At 41.0% G+C, this 26,239-nt stretch overlaps 1 protein-coding gene across 3 annotated transcripts in view; it reads left to right on the forward strand.

Annotated features, from left to right (window-relative positions):
- The window catches only part of CHCHD3 (coiled-coil-helix-coiled-coil-helix domain containing 3), a 336,220-nt gene that overhangs the window by 107,972 nt on the left and 202,009 nt on the right, over positions 1–26,239 (forward strand). For all 3 annotated transcript variants that reach the window (XM_064289706.1, XM_064289707.1, XM_003420879.4), the window contains exon 4: positions 17,410–17,521. In XM_064289706.1, coding sequence (XP_064145776.1) covers positions 17,410–17,521 — 112 coding nt within the window. The remainder of the gene's footprint in view (positions 1–17,409; positions 17,522–26,239) is intronic.

Consider the following 26,239-nt stretch of genomic DNA (forward strand, 5'->3'; position numbering starts at 1 on the left):
CACACTATAGTCCCTGTGTTAGATCGGCAAAAAGTGCTTTTTAATGCATCCTGATTTCCGGTGACTTCATTTGTTTGGTTTTTGTCTGTGCTGTGAATTCTGAGCGGCGATCTTTCGCTCTAGAAATATGTCTATGACTTAACCTTTGATTCAGATAGAAAACACCAGGTAAGAGGAACGAACAGGAGGTGCCCTAAAATGACAGTAGATAAAACCATACAGAATTTTGCATTTTTTTGCTCTTCCTATGTATATGTTTCTGTCATCTCATTTTATGTTTAAAGTGAAAGTTAAAGTAAAATGAACTCCTGTAGAGTGCTTAGTGTGGTTTTCAAACCAGTATGTTTCTATTAAATTTGTCTTTCCTTTGCACGATTTCATAGAAAATACTAGAAATAAAACATCTGCCAAAGAATGCGTTTTTAGCTGATGAATCCCCTCAGAGAGGCATGAAAATGGATCACCGTTCTCTGAGGAGAGCGGGTCGGGAGCAGGCGTGCTGGGTGCTGATACGGTTGTTGCTCCTCCTGTAGGCACCAAGGTGACTTTTTACAGAAAGATGAGCTTGTCTGAGGGATAAGTTCTCTTCAACTCTTGATGTTTCTTCTGACATTACAAAGAAGTTGAGGTAAAAAAATCTAGGACCATCTTTATTCAGAAGTGACACCCATGGGGATTCTTTTCTAAGGCCCGTGCTTATCTAGTTAATAATAACAATTTTGCCATGCGCAGTGACGTAAAATTTTGAATTCTCGAGAGGCCGTTTATCCTTTTGTTGGAGTGGGCTTCGAGTTGTATTTTGAGAACAAAATTGGTTTTACTGCACGCACTCCTGTTGGAGGGGATTGTCTCTCTGTTTTCATGAACATGTTCCATAGGCTCTTCAACTCTCAAAGGAAGATGCCGCTCTTCCTTCAGGTTGGCTGACCTTTGTGACAGTTGGCTGTGTCCTCCTGCAGCACTGTAGAGTAGGTGCTTGCTGTGGAGTTGAATCTTGAATGTACTGTTGTGCAATGTTTAATCAAATCAGGTTCTGCAAGATGGCCCATTTCTCTATTCCTTGATTCCCAATGGCTTGTCCTTCAATTATGCCTGGTTATTATCAGCGAGCTGCAAAACTGGACCGTGTTGTTCTATTCCTATATAAAATTACTCGGGTGTTAATATTTTTCACTCCTGTAAAAAGACTTGATACTACTTGTAGTACAGGGGAACTGTTTTTCTCTTTAGGAGAGTGCATCTTATAGTGAAAAGACTATTAAAAAAAAAAGAGAGAGAGAGAAAAAGACTGTACAGGACAATTATTTCCATAAGCATTAATGTACAATGTTCTCGATTGCCCCATCTGGCACTTTATATTCATTAATACTGCCCTAAATGTTTTATTGTTTTTAAATGCTTTAATGGAAACCCTGGTGGCATAGTGGTTAAGTACTGTGGCTGCTAACCAAGAGGTTGGCAGTTCAAATCCACCAGCCACTTCTTGGAAACTCCGTGGGGCGGTCCTACTCTGTCCTATAGGGTTGCTATGAGTCGGAATCGACTTGACGGCAGTGGATTTGGTTTTGGTTTTTAAATGCTTTAATAACCCTTTGGTGTTTAAAAAAACTAAGATATAATAGAAATTTTAAAAGTGGAGAGAATTCGAGGGAGTTGGAGGCTTGGGTACACCTCTGCTGTCCTCTTCTTTCAATTTCAGTCCGATTGTTGTTTGTTGCTGAGGAGTTGGCCCTTGACTCATGGTGACCCCATGCATAATGGAATGAAAAGTTGCCTGGTCCTGCATCATCCCCCTGATTGGTCACGGAATCGACCATTGTGATCCATAGGGTTTTCCTTGGCTGATTTTCAGAAGTAGATTGCCAGGCCTTTCTCCCTAGCCCATCTTAGTCTGGAAGCTCTGCTGAAACCTGTTCAGCATCATAGCAACATGCAAGCCTCCAATGACAGATGGCTGGTGGCTGTGAATGAGGTGCATTGGCTAGGACTCGAACCCAGGTCTCCCGCTTGTAAGGTGAGAATTCTGCCATGTAACCACCAATGCCTATCAGTCTAATTACCATCTGCTTATTCCTGTAAGATTTCGCAGGTGGATGTGAGCCAGTGGGTTAGCTTTGCCGTGCCATTACGCAAGGATCAACAGAGCTGGCCCAGTCCTGAATGTCCCTGAGAATGCCTGTTGGTTATCCTGTCCCTGTTGACTGGTTTGGGTGGGTGGTGGGGAGATGAAACAGAGAGACTTTCTCCTTGTTCCCTTGACAGGGAGCTGCACACTTGCCAGCTGGTGGTATACTGTTGGGCCAGGGGCAGAGACAGCTCTGTCCCCCACCACTCAGAAGGTGCCTGTTCTGAAGGTAGCCCAGCAGCTGGGCCTGAGCCTGGTGAGTAGGAAGGTGAAAATAAGAAGTCACCTATGGGACACAGCAGCTGGAGAGAAAGAGGCAAACAAGAGCACCAGAAAAGCGGCTTTTAGCAAGAACTGGTGGAGTGTTTCACTGGTGCTTTCGATGTTTGTAGTGTTGACAACTATTGCTACTCGATTGTAAGACACAATCGGTTTTAAGATTCATCTTGATTTCATGGATATTAAGATATGTGTGTGTGAAGAAACCCATGCATGCTTTATTTGATCAAATAGATTAAATTCTAGAAGGAGAGAAAATAAAAAAAGACATATAGGAGAGGCAATAATTAAATGATATAAAACAATTCACTGAAAAGGAGTCTGCAAATTGAAAGGGTTCTTTTTATTCCGGGAGCGATTGGTGAGAGAAAGTTCACACCTAGTCATACACTGCTAAAGTTTCTGAATTCTGAGGATAAGGAGAATATCTTAAAAGCCCTGGACAGAAAGAATCATTAATTCGTAAAGGAAATGGGACCAGACTGGGTTTAGACTTTTCTTCAGTCACATTGGAAACTAGAAGATGGAATGACAAGTACAGATTACTAAGAAAAAGGATCGAAACCCCCAGATTCTCTGCTGAGATCTCATTTACCGGTCAGGGTAAAAATAAGAGACTATATGTGTATAGAACGATTTAGAGAATTTATTAATGTTCATAGCTAGCAGTCAGAGTCCATTAAGGAGACAAGAGAATTTAATGTAAGAATTGTCGATGAGGCATTGAAGAACTGAAAAGGCAAAGAAAAAAACAAGAATTCTAAGGCAGCAACATTGAAATGTAATGTGAGCCATCTATGAAATTAAAAAATTTCTAGTAGCCATGTCAAAAAAAAAAAGAAATGGGTGAAAATAATTTTATTATATTTTATTTTACCCAGTATATTACCACTACCCCATATATTGTCATTTTAACATATAATCATTATAAAATACATTAGTGACAGATCTTACATTCATTCATACTAAGTTTTCAAAATCCAGTGTGTATTTTACACTTGGCACCACGTCTGAGTTTGGACTAGCCACATTTTGTGTGCTCACTTGCCACATGTGGCTAGTGGCTGCTCTATTGGACACTGCAGTTCTAAGGACCCCCAGGGGTAGCACTGGCGGGAAGCAGCCACCACCCCGAGGCTGGAGGACGCTGGAAGAGGTAGGAGTTGTTAAAACATTGCAGCTTTAAGGAGGGGGCTCTGTTGAACTGTAGCTCAGACCTCTGAGCAGAGGTTGATGCTGGTGTCTCTGAGCTGGGAGAGGAGGCCCATGGATCTGGGACTCTGGTTTTTGAGGAACATGCTGGTAGGGAGGGCTGGTGTCCCCAGAGATTGTGCAGTGGGGCTTATGTTACAAGCCTCCTGGCCACACTGCCAACTGGGTCCACTTGCTGCTGTGGGAGCAAAGTGCAGTCGCTGGTGTGAAGCAGTGAGGCTAAGGTGATGCCCACAAGAATAGGAAGAAAACTGGTAGGGGTTCCATTTCCTTCCTCCAGCTTTGCAGTCGCCCTCTGGCACCCCCTGTTGGCAGAGCCTAGCAGGGACCTAGCTGCAAAGCAAAAATATGGTTTGCAAAGTCCTGGCTCCAGCATTGAGAAGCAGAGACTAGAAGAAGGGTGTGAAGCTAAGAGTCAAGCTAAATACCAGTATTCTATCTTAAGAAAATACTCAAGAGTTCCAACCAAATTACAAATTAGGTAGAGCAGAACCATCAGTATAGGAGACCATGAAGAGGAAGGGAAGCACCCGTGAGTGTTATGTACATGGTGATACACTGCCAATAACTAGTATCAGTGCTAATAAGGATTCTCATCTTTGAAGGGAAAACCAGAGAATTACATGAATTTAAAAGCACTGAACTCTTCACTAAACCTAGAGTTGGGTTGGAGAAAAATCAAAGTATTCAAGTAGTTTTGTCTTTTTGGGTTTGCAGGGGTAGTGGTTGAGAAAATAGTCAGAATTATGTTTTTAAACAACAGTAGAGAAAAAAGTGTGTGAGTGTTAGAAAAGGAGCAACTAGTGGAATGAAAAAAATACCCCAGATTTTGTTAATTAAAAAGAGACCGGGGAAGAGAGTGTATAAACCAAAATGAAACCCGGTGCCGTTGAGTTGATTCCGACTCATAGTGACCCCATAGGACAGAGCAGAACTGCCCCATAAGGTTTCCAAGGAGCGCCTGGTGGATTCGAACTACCGACCTTTTGGTTAGCAGCTGTAGCTTTTAACCACTACGGCACCAGGACCTTGATAGAACCAGGAAACCAAGGAACAAGAAAAGGAGATAACAAAGTGAAATTAGTAGTAAACATATAAAGTGGAATAAAAATTAAGTGTATCAGTTGTTATACTGTTAATCATTGTGACTGGGCAGAACTACCCGTTTAAAGATCAAGGCTGTCAGATTATGTTAAAACACACACACACACAAAGAACTATGTAATACTTATGTGAAGTACACTTAAAACAACATAATTTAAATTAACCTTCATAAAGGTTAAAAAGTAACGGACTGGTAGAGCTCTACCAAACAAAATAGAAATACGGTAAAGAAGCACAGTCATTTAATGACAAACACCGTGTATGAAGACAGCAGTCATTGACCTTTTATGCATCAGGCACATTAGCAGCTCAGTATGTGAATCAAAAATGATAAAAAATTCAGAGTATTTGATTTAAAAAAAAAATAGTAAAAGAGTATGTAATCATTCTTTAAAAATGTTTACTCTATCTCTGATGGAGGAGGAATACACTAAGCTTTAACATGAAAGCATCTACCATGAAAAGAGATGACCAGTCTGAGGGGGAGTACAAGGGCCAACCCACACCCCTCTGTCAGCTCCACATCTGAGAGGCTAAATCCAGGTGGAAAGCAAGAGATTGCAGCTTGGCTCAAGCCTGAAGGTCCTTCTTTGAAAAAGAAAAGTATTGACTGTTTTCCTGTGGAAGTCTTAGAATGGAACGGGAATGTTTGCTCTCTCTGGCCAAAGTCTTCCAAAGACTTACTGCCAACGTCATTTCAAAATACAAGGACTCCTGGCAAAAATATGTCCTTTATGAAAAACATATATAAACATAAGTGTAAAACAATGTGAAAGGCTTGCTATATGTTATACATGCGTAAGTACATCGAGGCTCTCTGATTTCCTCACGGCTTTATTTATTTATTTATTTATTAGTTCTTTCTATGAGAACTCACCCAGGTGGCCGAGCCAGAAATATCGCTCTATCTACTGTCCTTTAGGAAGAAGCCATCTGTGAGGGATTGAATTGTGCCCCCTGCACCCCCCCAAAAATATGTGTTGTAAACTCTACTAAACCTCTTGTTATAATCCCATTTGGGAATGGGTTGTCTTTGTTATGTTAATGAGACAGTATTAGTGTAGGATGTGTTTTGAGTCATTTTCTTTTGAGATACAAAAGCAAGGAAGTGAAGAAGCACAACTGGGGGAAGATAGATGCCTACCCCTTGAAAATCGTCAAGGACCCCAGGAACAAAAGCTGAATGACACAAGAGACAGAGAGCCTCCCTCTAGAGGTGGCATCCTGAATTCAAGACCTGTAGTCTGTTAAACTGTGAGAAAATAAATTTCTGCTGACTAAGACACCATCTCTCCTTGTCATCTGTCCAGGGATCAAGTGTCACTTTGTGTGGGGCCAGTGCTTGCCAGAAGAGTTTCTCGTTTCTCAGTGGGTCCCATGACGGGGATTTGCCATGAAGATACCTGCATTTGACCCAAAGTTCTGTTTCCCTCCCATGGACTTTATGATTGTCCTCCTCTAGTATCTTAGCAGATCCACAGCTTCAGCACCCATCCGTCTAGGGGATGTTACCAAGGAGAGGGGTGTAGATACTTTCTAAACAAGTCTTCAGTGAGATGCACTCTTGCAGGGCCTTTCCCTTCCACAACTTGCGTGACACAGCTCATTGTCAAGCCCTGCTGATGCAGCATAACTAACAGCATGTGACCGCCTCCCTGCCTTCACCACTATTTAGTTGTGTTTTGAGTATTATGACAATCGATATATAATTTAAGACAAGAAGTTATTACTTTGGTTTAAGATGCCTCTAAATACTCAGTTCAAGCCTGATAAAGAAGCAGCTATGGGTCATTCAATTAGAGGGAAGCGGATGAGTGCTTTGGGGTGTGTAGAACTCCCTTCTAGGGAGCTTAATTATGAAATCCTAAGGGAGAGTGGGTCCAAGGCCAAAGATAGGATGACATTAACTTGTGAACGGAAATCAGAATACTTTCAAGGATAATGTATTTTTTCAGTACAGTAGGAGAAAATATTTGATAAGATGGTTTCAGAAAAACTAGGACAGGTGGGGGTGGTGGTTGTTAGGGGCTGTCAAGTTGGTTCTGACTCATAGCAGCCCTGTGCACAACAGAACAAAACACTGCCCGGTCCTGTGCCATCCTCACAGTTGTTATGCTTGAGCCCACGTTGCAGCCACTGTGTCAATCCAGCTAATTGAGGGTCTTCCTTTTCTTTGCTGACCCTCTGCTTTACCATTCATGGTGTCCATTTCCAGGAACTGATCCCTCCTGATAACATGTCCAAAGTATGTGAGATGTAGTGTCGCCATCCTTGCATCTAAGAAGCATTGTGGCTGTACTTTTCCCAAGACAGATTTGTTCATTCTTTTGGCAGTCCATGGTGTATTCGTTACTCTTCACCAACACCACAATTCAAAGGCATCAGTTCTTCTGTCTTCCTTATTCGTTGCACGGCTTTTACTTGCATGTGAGGTGATTGAAAACACCATGGCTTGGGTCAGGCACACCTTAGTTTTCAAGGTGACATCTTTGCGTTTCAATACTTTAAGAGGTCTTTTGCAGCATGTTTGCCCAATGCAGTACGTCTTTTGATTTCTTGACTGCTACTTCCACAGGTGTTGATTGTGGATCCAAGTAAAATGAAATCCTTTACAACTGCAGTCTTTTCTCCATTGATCATGATGGTGGTTATTGGCCCAGTTTGAGGATTTTTGTTTTCTTTATATTGCGGTTTATTCCATAGTGAAGGCTATGATCTTTGATCTTCATCAGTAAGTGCTTCAAGTGCTCTTAACTTTCAGCAAGCAAGGTCGTGTCATCTGCATAATGCAAGTTGTTAATGAGTCTTTCTCCAATCCTGATGGCCCATTCTTCTTCATATAGTCCGTCTTTTCAGATTATTTACCCAGCATACAGATTGAATAGGTGTGGTGAAAGGGCACTAGGTTTACTAGGTTGGGTGAATGGGTACAACCCCGATGAACACCTTTCCTGACTTTAAACCATGCAGTATCCCCTTGCTCTGTTCTAAGGACTGCCTCTTGATCTATGTACAGATTCCTCAAGAGCACAATTAAGTGTTCTGGAATTACCATTCTTCGCAATGTTATCCATTTATAGGTAGTACTAGTTCCCAAATGAGAACTAGGTACAAAGTGATATAAAAATTATAAACAGGAGATCATCTAGAATGAGGAGATGAAAGCAGCTCTGACCATCTGATTTTACCCGCTGCTGTTGATTTTGACTCTTAAAGACCTTATAGGACAGAGTAGAACTGCCTCATATGGTTTCCAAAGCTATAATCTACAGGAGCAGACTGCCACATCTTTCTCCCATGAAACAAATGGTGGGTTTGAAGTGCTTACCTTTCGGTTAGCAGCCAAGCACTTAACCACTGGGCCACCAGAGCTCCTTCCATCTGATTATGGCTATGGGAAAGCCCCAATTACAGTTGTAGGCTTCTAGGTATGAATTGAGTTTTTTCCTCCTTCATCATTGTGTTGGTTATCTATTGTTGCTATAACAAAAATACCATAGGTGGTTGGCTTTAACAAAGAGAAGTTTATTCTGTCACCGACCAATATGCCAAAAGTCCGAATTCAGGACGCCGGCTCCAGGGGAAGCCTTTCTCTCTCTGTCGACTCCGGAGGAAGGTTGTTGTCATCAGTCTTCCTTTGGTCTGGGAGCATCTCAGTGGAGGAACCTCAGGTCTAAAGGACATGCTCTGCTCCCGGCGCTGCTTTCTTGGTAGTATGAGGTCCCCCATCTCTCTGCTCACTTCTGTCTTTTATATCTCAAAAGAGGTTGGCTTAAGACACTATCTAATCTTGTAGATCCTGTCAGTATAACTTCCGCTAATCCATTGCATTACATCACGGTGATAGAATTTACAACACATAGGGAAAGCACATCAGATGACAAAATGATAGACAGTCGTACAATACTGGGAATCATGACGTAGCCAAGTTGACAGATATTTTCAGGGGACACCATTTAATCCATGGCAATCATTTTGAAAGCTACTCAGAAAAATCTCTGGATTGTGACTAAATTTTAGTGAGTTAAAATAAAACCACTTTTCTTTTTTCATGTTCTTGTGGCAGGGAAGGAAACCCTGATCGTTATATTCTCAACGCCATTTTAAGTGATATTTCCATAGAAGCACAGATGACCAAAATAAATGTTGTCTTTATTACGCTCTGAACCATGTCATGATGCTGGTTAAATACTGGCGCTTTACTGTACGCTTTGGTAGACTGGAAATCATTCAACTTTTTAAGTGCTGGTTATTGCTGAATTACCATTATATAAAAAGTACCTATGTTCCATCATATTTATTAAAAAATGCTCATCTATATTCATTCTTTTAAGAATATTTATTGAATACCTGCTGAGAGCTAGGCACTATTTAGCGGTCGGGTTACACTGGTACTTAAGAAAAAGTTCTTACCCCCATAGAGCTTATATTCTCACGGTATATGCATTTGTGTGTGTGTTTTTACGTGAGATGTAAGAATGCAAGCTGCAAAGTCAGGTGACCTGTGTTTAATCCTGGCTACCCTTCTCACTGCTGTTGTGACCTTTGGGCATATTACTTATGACCTCTGTAAGTCTTGGTTTGAGGGCAATAGCAGTTCGGTGGTAGAATTCTCACCTTCCATGTGGGAGACCCAGGTTTGTTTACCGGCCAGTGCACCTCATGTGTAGTCACCACCTGTCCCTCAGTGGAGGTTTGCATGTTGCCATGATGTTGAACAGGTAGTTTTCAGCAGAGCTTGCAGACTGAGGCTAGGAAGAAAGGTCTGGCAATCTACTATTGAAAATCAGCCAGTGGAAACTCTATGCATCACAGCAGTCTGATCTGCCTGCCATTGATCGTAGAGATGTTGTAGTACCAGGAAACGTTTTGTTCCACTGTACATGGGGTCACCATGAGTGGGGAGCCCAACTCCATGGCAACTAGTAACAACAACAAGCCTTGGTTTTGCAAAACCTCTTTGTGCCTTAGCTTCCTCATCTGAAAAGGAACAACCTGTTCCACAGGGTTGTTGTGGGGATTGAATGCGTCACTGTCCCTCAGGTGCTTATTGCTGTGTCTGACACAGGGTTAACATTAATAAATTTATTTTATAATTATAAACTTGTTTATAATTATATATTTTATAACATAATTCTGAGCATTTATTAATAAATGTTAACTCTCTCTTACACGCGTAGATATCATACATGAATATGACATGACTGTATTATGTAATTCATGCTCACGTGTTTATTTTGGAATATCAATCCATGTACATTTTCTTCAAGGACTTGAAATCATTTGAGCTGAGAAGTGTTAAGCTTGCTATGTACTTTTATTTTTGAAAAGTCTTATTAATAGAAAGCCATACACTTGTTCTGTCGTTATTTTTAATAGTCTAGTAATTAGTTCGTTGAATTACCCAGCTCAGCTTTTCTGTTTAAAAATGACTAGTAAACAGTATTTTAAATGCTGGTTCAGCATGTTCTGACAAAGTACGATGCATTAAAATAAAATTCATCATTAGCATTAAGAATGACCTTTGAGGTTGTAGTCACTCATTTTTCTTTTCCAGTGTTTGAAACAGTCTTTCTGAGTCAAGTGCATTGCAGTACTTTGCAGATATTGTCTGTGTATAATGGTCATAGCTCAATTTTAGATAAATCATGTAGTCAAATCACTTATCTCTAACAATCTTGGTTCCCCATTTATTCTCACCCATTATCTGAGGTTCTTATCAGCTTTCCCTTCAGTGGTATAATGGCCTTGTATATTAAATTATAAAGTAATTTTCTAAGCTAGAATTGTATAGAATTACTTATGTGTCAGCTTACATGAAGATTAATCTGAGTGTTTGTGAGTGGCCAAAAGAGCAGTACCCAAGTTCAGAGAAATGTTTAGGGCCACTGAAAACGAAAGCACTTTGGAAAAGAGTGGGTAATAATTTAGACTCCAGCAAACTTAAACTTGAGATAGTGAGAACAAGTAGAGCTTATTTTAAAATAATTATAAATAGCATAAGATTTAAAAACTGCTGTTATGTGACCCTAAAGGTGATTAATGGAAAAGAATTCCCATAGTGGGCTTAACTCTCTAGGGGGTTTCAGAGCATAGCTTTGGCAGTCAGACGAGGGTGTTTCATGTCTTGGGTTTGCTTCTCCACATCTCAGCTTTTCTCATTTAAAAAATAGAAATAGGAATCCTTTCCTCGTGGAGGAGAATAAAATTTAATATAAAAAAGATGCCTAGCTAAAGTTATCTTTAAAATGTACTCCTTTAAAACCTTTAGGTTCATGTGGAATCAGATACTATTGGCTGGTTTTTACACAGGGACCGAAATACTTAGAACTAGATTTTATATACCAGATGCCTGTAAGAGTGGAATGTATGTGAGTAGTTTATTTTTTCCCCTTTAAAAGGACACGTTGTAATAACATTCGTTATAGGAGATTTGGCTGCTTTCTAGAAACTCATTTCACTGGTGTATGTTAAGTCTCTCAACTGATTGAGAATGTGCTGAGAAGGAAGAGCTAAGTTGCCAGGGCTTGAGGTATAAGGGCAGAGCCGACTGGTATTTGTTTCATTAAGCTTAGGCAAGCTATCCAATTACTTAATGCAAATAAGAAAAGTTTACACTAAACTCCTTCTTCCTTGCTTAAAACTCTCTAGAGAATTTAAATGAGGAGAGATATGTATTTAAAAGAAGGAAATTTAAATGAAACTTAAATCAGGGGCTTAATGTAGAATAATATTAGAGTAGGAGATCTGGAATAATATGTGGGAAATGCCAATAAATAAGAAAGAGAGTGTATTCTCCGAGGTACTTGGTGCGTTTAGTTTTGTTTTGAGATAATTCTTAAATCTTTGGGAACCCAAGTTAATAATGAAAGACAGTTTATTTTATGCCACCTTTTCACCTAACAAACCCAGAACCAAACCCAAACCCATTGCCATCGAGTTAATTCCAATCCATAGCAACCCTATAGGACAGAGTAAAGCTGCCCCATAGGGTTTCCAAGGAGTGCTGGTAGATTTGAACTGCTGACCTCTGGGTTAGCAGCCATAGTTCTTAACCCTGTGCCAACAAGGGCCTTAAATATGACGAGGTGCCTTGCATTGGCGACAAGAGCTTAGCCTTTCTTTCCCTTCGGGAGTGTTTACAAAACAACCTGGCTTCTGATTTTAAAGCTTCGCGCCATTGGGCAGTAGCGTTCAGAGAGTCCCAGAAAGCAAGGCCATCTCATTTGGCTCAAAATAAGACAAAAATTTGTTGACCACACGGACAGCCACCTTTTGTATGTTGCTGTTGAATAGAATAGCTTTATGGCAGATAAAGCTGACCAAGAGGAAGCTCTCCGAAAAGAATTGTTTTTGAAAACGTAAGTAGTTCCTTTTTAGCCAAGTGGCTGTAGTTCATTAAATGATTTACGTGAATCAGTGGGAGAGTATAGTGCTTAGAAGAAAATATTGCTGTAAATCGATTATATGGGGAGAGAGTCCGGGAAGTCGGAAATAGCATAGTTCAGAAATATCTGATCTATTGCTGTTACTTCCAAAGGCACTGGATGAAATGAAACCTCAGTACACGGTTCATCCGAAACTGTCCTCCAAAACAGTTTGAAAGAAAGTAAAACTCTATGTGTTACCGGGTGGAAACCCCAGATTCCTACTTGGCGTGACTCAAATTGGCTAGTAAATGAGAGACTGAGGTGGGAGAACAAGAGAGGCACCTTAATGTGGTTGTACAAGGAAATGGAGCCAGTTGGTGCGTCCTGCTGCCAAGACTGCTCGCCAAGGGCGGGCAGGCAGGTTACTTTAAAGGAGTTTACAGGTAGAGAGTTCCTACAAGTTATGTCAGCAACATTCTTAATCATACTGTGCAGGTGCAGTGGGGTTTACAAAGACCCTCCAAGTACAAAAAAACCCAAACCAAATTTGTTGTTGTCAAGTAGATTCCGACTCATAGTGACCCTATATAGCAGGATTCAAATGGAGAGCTGAAGGGGTGGTGGTGGGGTGGTGGTGGGGGGGGTGGGGTGGTGGGGGGGGTGGGGATGTGGGGGTGGGGGTGGGGTGGGGCAGGGGTGGGGCAGGGGTGAGGGGGTGGGGAGAGCCCAGCAAAGGAAAGGATTTTGCAGTATAGCACTGTAAGTGAGGAAGCCAGGTAAAGAATACAGCACTGTGGGGCTCTGTCTCGTTTGCAGAGGTAAAGTTAAGCTTTTCGGATCCCTCTAGAACCTTGTACTAATTTTTCATTCGTAATTGTGCGTGTGTGTGTGCGCGCGCGCGTGTGTGTGTTTTAAAAGAGCCACGTCAGAGACCCTGGGTCTGCCAGTCTTTGGGCATCTAAAACAGCAGCCAGAGAGACATTTGTTCCCAAATTCCCTGGACCTGACTAAGGTTTTCTCTAAGACACTTTCTCCTTTCCCACATTGCTCAGTTAATATCCTTTAGATATTAATTCAGATATCAGTCCTCACCTGTATACTTTCATAGCAACCTCACTTTTTTAAAAAATGCATTTATGACGGTTTATAATGACGCTTCATGAGGGTAGCCACTGTGTCTTTTGCTCACTGTTTTATTCTCAGTCAGGCTGGATTTGTGAATCCCACTTGCTCTGATCTAGTGTACAGTTTTTATCACGTTTGGGTTTTTCAGCCTAGAGGGCATTAGAAGGAAACTGTAAGGATGAGAGTGGAAATCTAAGTGCCCACTGAGTAAAAATTATGAAATTTGGAGATAATACCCCTTTGTTTTATTATTCCTATCCCCGCCGCTTCCAGAGTTTTTATGGAATGGGAAATAAAATGTTTAAGGTAAGGTATTTGTAGAATTTTTAGCTACAAGGGACCTTAAGATTACGTAGTTCAGCCTTCGAATTTTAAAGCTAGAAAAACTAAATTGGTGATAGGTAATGAGGATTTATTTTTGGCCCTATTGTCAAACTCCCTGAAGATACAAAAATCTGTTTCTTAAACAATCACTGTTACAGACTGCTTTTACTTAATTTTTTTTTCAGACATTCCTTTAGAGTGAATTATTTCAGATTTTGTGCAGTTATATTTATAAAGATAAATGAAAATAACTAAAAATTTATTAAGAAAGAAAAGTAATTTTCTCTTGAATCAGTTCAGGCCCCTCCCAATCTCTGCATACAAGAGTCAAGCACAGTTGGGTGTTGGTGTTTGAATGGCTCTGGAATGTTGTGGAATACAGAACACCCTACCCTTCAGGGTTATGTAGTGTAGCCTAGAACTTTATCACTGGTAGGCTACATATAACATGACAGCTAGGCCTTTGCAGGGCTCAGCCTGTCCCTCTAGTTGTTTCTTATATCCCTCAGTCTTCTCTTTTCTGCAGCCTGTTTTCCATTTTCGTTTTTGGTTGGAAGTATGCCATTCATGCATGGCTGGATTCACCGAGTGATTGTCGAGCATTTCCTGTATGGCAGGCACTGTTGTAAGCACTGGGGATATAACAGTGAATGACAACAGACCCAAGTCCCTGCCCTTATGGAGCTAACAGACAAATGGGAAAAGGAATAAAGGAGCATGAGAAAGGAGAGGGCGGCTAGAGTCAATAGAGTCAGCTTTGAGTGTCAATAGAGTCAGCTTTCCGTTTTAGAGGTCTTTGAAGATAATAAAAAATAAGGCAAACTTCTTGGCAAAAAAAAAAAAGCAAAAGATGGAGATTACAAAGCTGTATGTGATCGCGGTGTATGTAGTAAATTTTGACTTTTTTTTTTTGGTTCCTGTTCTATTAGGAAGCCAGTGGTTTCTCTGTACTCCTGACCCCATGGTGGGCACCATCATTATTGCTTCTACCTACCTAACATTTGTCAAGTGCTTATTATGTTACAGGCATTGTGCTAAGTACCTTGTGTACATAGAACCCTGTAAGGTAGGCATTACCCCAATCCATTTTACTGATGAGATCAACAGGGCCCAGGGAGGTTAATTAAGGTACTTACTCAGCTGGTAAGTGGTAGGGCCTTGATTTGGAGCTGGGAGTCCAACTCTAGAGTTTGTACCAAGCGTTGCAAGCTAAATAGCCTTTATTTTTATTATAATGTAGAAGGCTTTTGCACTCATATTTTTGCCTCCTTTTTACTAACTTGCCAGAATTTTATGATCCTATATTTCTTAAAGTTGAGCCACCTGTGACTCCATTTTCAATTAAAATTTATATTCAAATAAATTCAGTTAGAAAAAACATGTCATTATTGTTAAAATAAACAATGCTTTAAAATTTGTTATACAGCTAGATTTTCTCATATCTACATCTGTAGATATGAGAAAATCTAGTTGGATAGAATTCATTTTATGTTCATAAACTAATACCCATTGCCGTCAAATTGATTCTGACTCATAGCACTTAACCACTATGCCACCTAGGGTTTCCATAAACTGAAAAAAATGTAATTTTTTGTAAAATTTTTACATATGTGAAGTGCCTAGCATAGTGCTTGGGACATACTAATTAAAACCAAAAAAACCAAACCCGTTGCCGTCAAGTTGATTCCGACTCACAGTGACCCTAAATGACAGAATAGAACTGCCCCTTAGGGTTTGGCACATACTAAGTGCTCAATAATAGATACTAAATTTTATTTTATTTTTGTTTCCACCTTACTTGTAAAGTAAGTCTTTCGCGTGCAGTTGGTATTCCTGTAAAATTGTTTTAAATACACAGTTTTGTAATTTGTATATTTAAAATTTTATAATAACCTCTGCAGTTATCAACAGAATATCCTGTGATGAGGTGCTTCATTTTCAATGTTATTCTCCTTTTATATACTTCCAGGATTTGTTTGGGTAAAAACAGACTTTGGTCATTGAGGGCATTCCTGAGAATCACCTGAGGGCCTATTAAAAAACAGGTTGCTGAGCCCACCTGAGACTTTCTAATTCCTTGGTGTGGGGTGTTATCAGAGAATTTGCCTTTTGCCAGCTGGTTCGTAGGTGATGCAGGGCTGCTGACCTAAAGAAGTGACCTGATTTCTAATTTTTACTGTTCCCTTAATTGGACATGTCCAGCGGCATTTTACTCATTGATGCCGTTGACGTTGCTGAGTTTATTGTGTGGCCCGTAGAGAAAACTGGTTTAAGTGTAGTTATACTTACTACTTTAAGAAGTTTCCTGTGAGTTACTTTTGCATTAGAGAATTTCGAAGTGCAGGTTTTTATTTTTGATTATTCTTTCTCTTAAGACACAAAAACACACAGGTTTAATTTCTAGGGGAAAAGCATTACCACGTTGGCATATATTTTACAAGGTGATTTCCCGTGTTTTAATTGATTTTGGAGAACTCCAGAGGATCAGGATGATGTAGCCATTTAAAAATAGTAACAAAACGTTATCTTTAGTTCTTTTCAGAAATCTTATAAAATGCAGATTTGACAGGCGAGTGCAACTTGAGCTTGGTGCTCCTCGTTCCTACTTACAAAGTAGATCTCATTCAGAATTTCACTCATACCAACATATCAATGTTACCTTTTCCTTTTAAAGCATAGCTTACACCTTTAGGAGTATGATAGTGTAGAGAGGTCATTCTCTCAAAGAAGGGAAGGCAATCAGAATACCTTTGTCCATGAGATCGGGCTGGAATGCGCTCTGTTCAGTGATTCCTGAATGTCTTTATGTGCCAGGCACTGTGGTGAAAATCGGTGCCAATGCAGTTTATCTTTATCCTGCACAATGAGAGGTTTTAGTGGGTTGTAATGTAATATGATCTAATTGTGTGATGAGGCTACTGATAAACCCAATGCAATCTTAGGCTTCATTAATAGAATTATTATGGTATGCTCAGCCAGGGACGTAAAAGTTCTGTGCCTTACTCTGTTAGACCACGTCTGGAGTGTTATGTTCAGTTTGGGGCTCAGGCAGAGGTGTGTCTATAGAAAATAGCGCCTATGGCTAATAGCAATTGCGATGGCGAGTAGAGACTGCTCATTGGTTTGTGCCCTGCCCCTGGGGCGTGGGGTAAGTGGCTCCCAGGGCCATCCCTGCCATACCCTGGATACACTTCTGCAGGGACCAAGTGGAGGTGTTCTAGAAGTGAGGAACCATGCTGTTGGAGGTCTAGGCATTTTTGAATATGAGGATTGTTGGCAAATGGGGGTAATTCCCTGGGAGGAGAGACATCTTACTTGTGTTACTGATTCTTTAATGTCTCCCTGTCTTGCTGTAATGTAAGATCCCGAGGACGGGGACCCATCCATCTTGTTCACCACAAGGCCTCAGCACCTCACACGGTGCCTGGTGTGTGCTCAGTAAATATTTGAGTTGAGTCAATTTTGAAGGGAAGATGATGGCTACCTTCAAATATTTGTCATGTAGATGGCTGGTTAATTAGATTTACTACTGACATCTACAGAGGGCAGATGGAGGCACTGGGGATAGAATATTTAGGTGGGTAACTTTCAACTTTACGTAAGAACTTTGTACAACTTGGATATGTTTGCAGTTAAATTGTTAAGTTTCTTGGGTATTTGAATTCTGTTATTTTAAATATTCAGGTAGAAGCTGCATGGAGAAGTACTAGAAAATATAACTGCTGTTGATGGATTATGAGCCAAGATGTTTTCAGCTATCAATACTTCTTGCCATATTTTTCTATCTTTTGTTTAAATATTTCACTGAAAAAAACATAATGCCAATTACTGAAGTTATCTTTCTAAGTTAGACCTTGCTTGTCTTTTCAGACTAAAGCAAGGCAAAGAACTGGACCAGGAGATGGCCAATGAGCAGTTAACCAGAGCTATTCTTCAGGAGAGGCTCTCCAGTGAGGAGGAACGCTCTAAGGCGAAGCACCTGGTGAGTATGAAAGATTCAATAGAGATTTCTTGCCCACGAGGAAATCGGAATATCTGGGAAAAGCTAAGCACTCCCTGCCAGCTTTTAGTGTGGATAGTATTCATGTTCTCTTATGCTTAGATTTTCTTGATTTTGCCTTTTATAAGTAGCTGGCAATTTGTTCAGGTTAACCAACAAGGAACTTCAAAAGTATTGAAGTAAAGATCGACACAGACACCACCTGCATCTTGCCTGAAGGGATGTTTGTTTGCTTTCTTCCCCCTTTGCTTTGGGTTTCATTGTAGTATTTGAAACCACTGGGCCAGCAGCCTAGCCTCCTTTCTCTCCCTGCTGGCAGCTGCCAGATGTTAGTCTGGGTAGGCTCCAGCAAAGGTGAGTGAGGTTTGATCCATCACTTTCTGGGCTTCAGAAAGGGGAAAAAGTAGAGCAAGCGTTTTGGAGAACTATATTTTTTAAGAAGTAGTTTATTATTATTTTTTTTTACAGAAAATCTTTTTAAATATTTTAAAAGACAAGATATGGAAATGTGTTTTAAAAAATGATCAATAGCAAGAAGTAAACGTAAAAGGCAGCCATCATTGTGCCACTCTGACGTAACACGGTGTCCAGTTGAGTGTATTCTCCTCTAACCCGTTACTGTCGAGTAGATTTCGACTCATAGTGACCCCTATAGGACAGAGTAGAACTGCCCTGTAGGGTTTCCAAGGCAGTAATCTTTACTGCAGCAGACTGCCACATCTTTCTCCTGCTGAGTGGCTCGTGGGTTTGAAGTTCCCCTCTAGACTACTTTTTTTCTAGTAGTCTGTTAAATCTTTGGAGCCCTGGTGGCATACTGGTTAAGTGTTTGGCTGCTAACCAAAAGGTCAGCAGTTCGAGTCCATCAGCCTCTCCTTGAAAACCGTTTGGGGCAGTTCTACTCCGTCCTTCAGGGTCACTATGAGTCGGAATCAACTCAACACCATTGGGTTTGTTTTTTTGTTTGTTTGTTTATTACGTATTTTAGGAGTCCTGGTAGCAAAGGGTTAAGCGCTTGAGAACTAATCAAAAGGTTGACAGTTCAAATCCACCCAGGAGCCCCATTGGAGAAAGCTGGTGATCTATCTGCTCCCCTAAAGATGACAGCCTAGAAAACCCTATGGGCCAGTTCTACTCTGTCATATGGGATTGCCGAGTTGAAAATCAAGTTGATGGGCACCTGACACGACAACAGCAGCAGTAGCGACATTACGTGTGTGAGAATTTGGAGAATGTTGTATATAGTGCTTAGCATCATGAGCATTTTCTTGTATCATTGAACATTCTTCTGAAATGTACTTTTGATGGCCAAATAACATTCTGTCCTCTGGATGTAACGTAATTTGCTAACTGCTTTCCCGTTGCGAGAGAAGAGTGGAGCCACCCTGGTTGAAGCCTGGAGTCCTGGCTGCCTTCTTAGGAACCCAGGTGTAACTCCCAGAACCTTTAGTGCTCATTAGAGTGCAGTTGGGAACTCACTGGAGGGACAGATGGGACCATGGAGTGGAGGACTTTGAATGCAGGTGTGAGGGGCATGTCCCTAGTTCAGCAGGCAATTGGGAATCATTGAAAATGTATCAGAAAAGGGTCATTTCTTTGAGAGGCTCACCTAGGGCCAGATGCAAATACTGAAAGTAAAAGGAAGTGAGTGTGCACTGGATCCATGTCTTCAGTGGCTGATCTGGATTGCAGTGACCCAGAACTGAGGTGCAGGACTAAGACAGACGTGCCCAAGGCTGACTGGTAGCCATCGTGAGGGCAGCACTTACACTGAGGTGACCCACGGGAGCCAGAGGTAGAAGGGGAACCCGGGGTTGTGAGAGCGGAATAATCTCAGAACTAGGGATGTTCAACATTAAGTAATTAAAGTGACTAATACATCTGCTGTGCTTCTAAGCCGGAGGGATTTTTTGAGGAAGTTGAAAAAACAAAAGACCAGCGGGTTGGAAAGTCATTTTCATGACTGTTAGTCTCCCAAGTTGGAGGCTGGGATGGGTGGAGAGGGTTGATAGTACTCAGTGGGAAGAAGGTGAGGAGGCAAGAGTCCTAGTTTCCCATGGGTGCAAGAATCCTTGGTGGGTTTTTCCTTAGTGCCCCAGCTTTGTCCTTTTGCTTCTTATCCTTGAAATACTTTTCTCTCTACTTCTCTTCACCTAAATTTGCATATATTGTTCATGGAGATGAGCAAGATTGGAATTAAAAAAAATGCACTAAACACACACACACGTGCACATGACAAGACATAATAAGAAGAGTGATTAGCGCAAAAAAGGTGAAAATGTGAACAGATTTCTTACCTGGTAGTAGCTAAAATATTGTGTAATGCGGTTTTGTTGGAATAGCATATCTTCAGCCCGTTTTCTCTTTGTATCTAATAAATCTTGTCTGTTGCTCTTCTATATTTTTTGTTTAGCAGGTGAAGCATGAGAAACTGTCATTGTTTATTCTGTTTTGCAGCTCTCTTTACCCATTCTGGAGTTGTATGGTATAGGTGGCCAGTTACAGTGTTCACAATGCCTCAATTTCAGCATCTATCCTAATATTGGCCAAATAGAGCCCTCAAAGCACTTAAAGGATAAAGTAGAATTTATTCAGTAGGGTTATCACTGATTCAGAGCACCCTTTCCTGGCTTGAGTGTTCTCAGATGCTGAGTGGTGATGTCTTGGCCATTGCTACATGGCTGCCAACAGCAGTTTAGGTCCCTGATGACTCCCGGCTTACTAACCAGATTATCCCTTGTATTGTTATTTTAGGAAACATGCATATTCACTAGATAAAGATCAGAAAATGAATTCAATTAAAAAAAAATAAAATCATTCAAATTATCACTGTTGTTGTTAGGTGCCATCAAGTCGGTTCTGACTCATAGTGGTCCTATGTACAACAGAATGAAACACTGCCCGGTCGTGTGCTATCCTCAAAATTGTTGCTATACTTAAGCCCATTGTTGCAGCTACTGTGTCAGTTCATCTCATTGAGGATCTTCCTCCTTTTCGCTGATCCTTTTACTTTACCAAGCATGATGTCCTTCTCCAGGGACTGGTCCCTCCTGGTAACATGTCCAAAATATATAAGATGAAGTTTCGCCATCCTTGCTTTCGCGCCATCCTTGCTTTAAAAGGGCATTCTGGCTGTACTTCTTCGAAGACAAGTATGTTCTTTCTTTTGGCAGTCCGTGGTATATTCAGTATTCTTTGCCAACACCACAATTCAAAGGCCTCAATTCTTCTTTGGTTTTCCTTATTCATGGTCTAGCTTTCACGTGCATATGAAGCCATTGAAAACAGCATGGCTTTAATCAGGTGTACCTTAGTCTTCAAGGTGACATATTTGCTTTTTAGCACTTCAAAGAGGTCTTTTGCAGCAGATTTGCCCAGTGCAACCCGTCTTTTGATTTCTTGACTGCTGCTTCCATGGGTGTTGATTGTGGACCCAAGTAAAATGAAATTCTTGACAACTTCAGTCTTTTCTCTGTTTATTGTGATGTTGCTTATTGGTCCAGTTGTGAGGATTTTTGTTTTCTTTTTGTTGAGGTGTAATCCATACTGAAGGCTGTAACCTTTGATAATTACTGTTAACCTTCTGGTTTATAGTTTTTATATTCCTTTTCATTCCACAAAGTCTGTATAAAAATATTTATATTTATGTGTGTAAGTGTATTTCTTCAAACATAGATAATAGTGTACATACTTTTGTATATCTCTTACAATCACCTTCACATTTAAAAGAAATTAGTATATGGTGTCTTCTATTTCAGTAAATATTTATATGATCACTTATTCATGGTTAAATGTGTTTCACAAAATTTCCCCATAATTATTAAAATAATATGTAGATACTATAGAAAATTTACAAAACTAAAAATTACTAAGGAAATAAGTATCATTGTTGCTCTGTCATGTATAATTAATGTTTAGGAGTATATTGTTCCTCCTGCCTTTTTTCTCTTCTAGGCATATATTCCATGCAGGCTTTTAGGCTTCCCAGTTCTGCACCTCACCACCCTCTAAGACAGAATTGTGTGGTGTGGAAAGTGCCTGCAAGTGCCTTAGTTCCTTGATCTCCTGGGGAAGGTCTGGGAAACCCCCGGACCCGTGATTCACCAGAGAGATACCCCAAGAATGTAGCATCATTCTGCTGTGAGTTCTGGACCCCTATTGCTGCCGTTGTTCACCCTAATACGTGGGTCTCTGAGTGATGGCCCAGCATTGATTTGTTCCTCTTTATTTAGAACCCACATGTTGCAGCCAGCAAGAAAGTAAAGGTTGGGTTTCACACATTTGAAGTAATTGGAAAGCTGTCTTTCAAGGGAACTGGGGAAGAAAAAACCTGATGTGATGCTGGTACTGTGAAATAAAGCTAACTTCCTGTCCCCCTCCCATCTTTCTCCGCCCACGACCAGTTGACATTTAGATTGCTGTCTCCCCAGATGAGATCCAGACTTGACTTCCCAGAGTTGTTGTAGCAGCCAGCTTTACTGAAGCTCTACGAAGGGCAAAGTTACGGTGGCCCTGTGGTTGAAGTTTTTAAGTAGGATCGGATCAGAACTTACCCTTTGTAAGGATTGCTTTAGCTGGGGAAGCTGTTGGTCCTGCTGTAAATTTTGGAAGAGCAGCGCAGCCCCTCCCTGCCCCTTTCACTAATGAGTGCCGGCATTCCGGTATGCTGATTGTGACCAGAGGTTTTGGAGAGGCAGCTCGCTCACAGTTTACCCACATGAACCTGTTAACTAAGATTCCTATTAAAAGGTGTGTGTCTTAGGATCAGGAAAGCACCCCTGTAAAGAATGAAGACTGCTTAAATGGAGCGGTACCAGGAAACCTGTAAAACTACTGTGACTGGACATTTTGTGTATTTTTAAGATCTCGTACATATTAATTTTAATATTTACTGTGTCCTTAAATTATTTTACATTAAAGGATTGTTCTTAGGTGCTCTGGAGTTGATTGCTACTCATAGGAACCCCATGTGATGGAGTCCAACTCCCCATAGGGTTCTCTAGGCTGTAATCTTTACGGGAGCAGATCACCAGGTCTTTGTCTTAAGGAGCCGCTGGATGGGTTTGAACTGTCAACCTTTCCGTTAGCAGCTGAGCATTTCACTGTTGTGCCAAGAGTAGTGGTTTTCTTTTTTAAACTTTGCAATTTATATTTGGTCTCTTTTTAGAATATCAATTAAAATTTTGATTCATTCTTTTTTTTCTTACTAAATTATGCTAGTTTAACACTAGTCATTTCTCATTATCATCACAGAACTATCTAGGACTTTCTGTCTAAAGTTTAATAGAGGCCTCAATTTGGAGATATTTACTTAAATTCTGGAGCTTCTAAACCTAACTGTGAGATGTTTTTTTTTTTCCCCCCACTCTTTGGGCAGAAGTCTTATCGTAGGAAGGGCATTGTGCTAGGTAGTAAGGATATGTAAATGAAAAAGACACAATCCTGTCCTTAAAGAATTCCCAGTATGCTGTGGGAGACAAACCCATTAACACTAGCCAGGTGGAGGGAGTTGCCATGTAATAGCTGTTGTCCGGGGCTCTTTCACTGGGTAAAAAAAAAAAAAAAAAGTACTTACAAGTAATTTTTATTTAATGTTGCATTGTCTTGTGCAGTTTACTTCTTTGATTTTAGCCTCTATTAACACTCTCCGCCACCCCCCCCCCCCGCCCCAGGTTATATATGCAATGTGTTGGTTTTCTTGCCATTGACCCTAAGCCCCCATTTTTTGGATATGCATGGCCCAAGTGAATTGAAAGATTTTGAACTTTTGCTCTTGGGGACTATTTAGGTAAAGAACTTTCACTTTATGTTTGAGGGATTTAAGAGACTCGGGTATAGGATATATTGGTGAGACTGGGACCTGGGATCCATCTGCAAGTGCCCTTTTTCTAAAGTCTTGCCTTGCTGGTAGCATGCCAGGAAATTCAAAGGGCAGAGACCTGCAAGGTGGGAGAGCAGAAGCAGCGGCATCCCCCTGCGCCTGTGCGCCTGGGTTTAGCAGGCCGTTATAGTGCCTGGGACAAAGACTTGGCATCCCTTTTTCTCTCTCTGTGCTCTGTTGTCACGTGTGGGCCCCACTTCCTGCGTGTGTTACGGCAGCATTCTTACTGTCAGCTGGAATGCACACGGCCCTATGAAGAGATGGTTCATCAAATGCACCATGGAGTGACAGGCGACTGCAGGTATAATTGTTTGCTTCTGGAGTGGGAAAGGAAGAACACGTTTTATTTCGGTTTGCCAGCCTGGGCATTGTGTTGAGAGCCCAAAGAATGAATATGACTGAAGCTACAGATCTAAACATTGCCTGTATCCTGAAAACTTACCCAGATGCCTGTCTTCCTCAAATGTTTGTTGTTGAACCCATGTTCCTCATGTAGGCGGCAGAAATACTGAGGATCTTAGCATTAGCAAATAGCCTTAAAGAAGCACAATGTCCTGCTGACCAGATATGGAGGGCGCTGGAGGAGACAGGTGTAGCATTTTTCTGGTGGTGACATTGAGTCACACTGTTGAGACTGGGAAGTGTGGTTAGTGAGCACCATGTAAAGGTGACTGCAGTTCACTTGCATTGCCTTTCTGCGAGGAACTGTCTCAGACTGTGGTACCTTGTTGACAAAATGGTTAGAGAAGACACAACCGTACAGTTGATAATACAGTCTTGTGCCCCATAATGTCCGTTCGGGCAACATCCAACCGCATACATGCCTGTGGTCCCGTGAGGTTGTAACAGTTCAGAAATCCCGGCTGGAGGGTGGGATGTAGCGGACATAACTGGGGGTAGTGACTGCAGTAGCTTCTTGCGTGCAGCATACATATCTCATGTCTCTTGTGTACAAAACAGTTGTGCTGCCAGGCGTATAATGGTGAGGTGCATATATAACCTGTAACACATACGTCTTGATAGACTTAGTACACGCCAATGTTACTGGCTTATGCATGTGCTGTACTTCTTATCGTTATTTTAATAAGAACTTTCGTTCTTACAAATAACAAGTTTACTGTGTAATAATGCATGCTTTGACTCGTAGCAGCAGCATCCAATCTCATGTATCAAGTGTCTCTTGAGTGTTGTAGCATTATCTCTCTGTTTAATTTTCTTTTGAAAATATTACCATGAAGTGCATCATGGCTCCCAAATGCAGCAAAACCATTGCTAGTGATGGCAGTAGCATGAGGCAAAGGAGAATCGATTTGGAAGTGAAACAAACAGTATCTCATAGCTTTGCTAAGTATATAATGGTGCTCGTCCAGTGTCCAAATCACACAGTGTCCTATTTCACAGAACGTATCCTGGGCGTTAAGGGACGCATGACTGTATTGCTGTTGACGTTTTTAAGAACAGTTAGTCTTATTTCGAGACAGCTGTGAGGGAGCAGCTCTGCATCGAATGTGCAGTCATACTTTCACTTTAGAAAGTACCTTAAAAAATTCATCAGTTGCTTGTAAACCAGTTGGCTTAGGTCAACTCTTGTTGAGTGGTGTCCTCTGTGGTAGCCTGACCATAAATAGCTTATTGACATTCCATCACTTGGGTCATTACGAGTGTCAGGGTGAGGTATGGAGAGCACTGTGTAAAAATCCATAGATAACTAAGGTGCAAAGGACTGGTTATAATTCCATCTCGTGATAACGACCTGGCATTTATTGTTAATGTATGTGCTTCACTGCCTGGGCTGAAATGAACTGTCATTAAGGCCCTGGAGTTTTATTGAACCGACATCATAATCTCATTTCCTACTGAAGAGACAAAGAACTATGGCCCTCCGTGTTTGTTCTAACCTGTAACAAATTAAAAGTTTAACATTAGCACAGTCCAGTCTGCCGATCCCTGCAGATACAAAGAAGGGGTTGGCGTATTATGTTTTGAATGAGACTGTTAGGCAGGTGACCTTCTTTCTGTTCGACATCAGCCTTCCCTGTTTGTCTTCATGGCAGATCTCAGCTGTCAGTTCTGATACAGCTTTGGGCGCTCGCTTTCAGCCTATTGTGCGTGGACCTGTGGCTTAGTGAATTCAGCAATAAATTGAATAGCCATGATGTTTACTGTGTGACTTATGTGCAGTGAGATCTGCTTCATTTTTGTTTATTGGATATGCGGTATTTCAAATGTTGAACGTTCTCAGACAGCTTGGTATTTATTTCCTTTATGTTTCCCAGCTTTTACTGCTTGGGCAGGAGTCCTGAACACGACTGAGTTAGGCGCTGTCTGGGTTTCTCAATGTTCGGGGCTGTTCTCTGCTTGGGGGGGTTATTTTCTTGTACCCTACGATTATTCCCTTAACCGTTGGCCATTTTGTTCCAATGTGACTTTCTCCGCTCTTTTTCTTCACGAACTGTATTTTAAGGATGACGTCTCCTGAAAGCACCGAGGGGCAGAGTTACCAAATGAAGTAAGGCCTCCACTCCCTGGAGAGCAGGAGTCTGTTTACAAACCTGCAGTATTTATTACATACCTCATTTAGCCCATTCATCATTTTAATAGAAAAATGAGTCATTTTAGATGGTTCTGAAATAATTCGCGGTAAGCTACATAGCCCCAGGCAGAATATGATTTACTCAGACAGCACCGAGCTGTTTTCAAAAAAAATATAGTAGAATGATCAGCACCAATAATTTATGATTACTTGTGGTAAACTTATCAGATGTCTTCATTGTTATAGAAATTTGTCGATTACATTAAAAGTTTAAAAGAGTTTTCTAGGC

This window comes from Loxodonta africana, chromosome 8, assembly GCF_030014295.1.
Source record: "Loxodonta africana isolate mLoxAfr1 chromosome 8, mLoxAfr1.hap2, whole genome shotgun sequence".
Taxonomy (NCBI): Eukaryota; Metazoa; Chordata; class Mammalia; order Proboscidea; family Elephantidae; genus Loxodonta; species Loxodonta africana.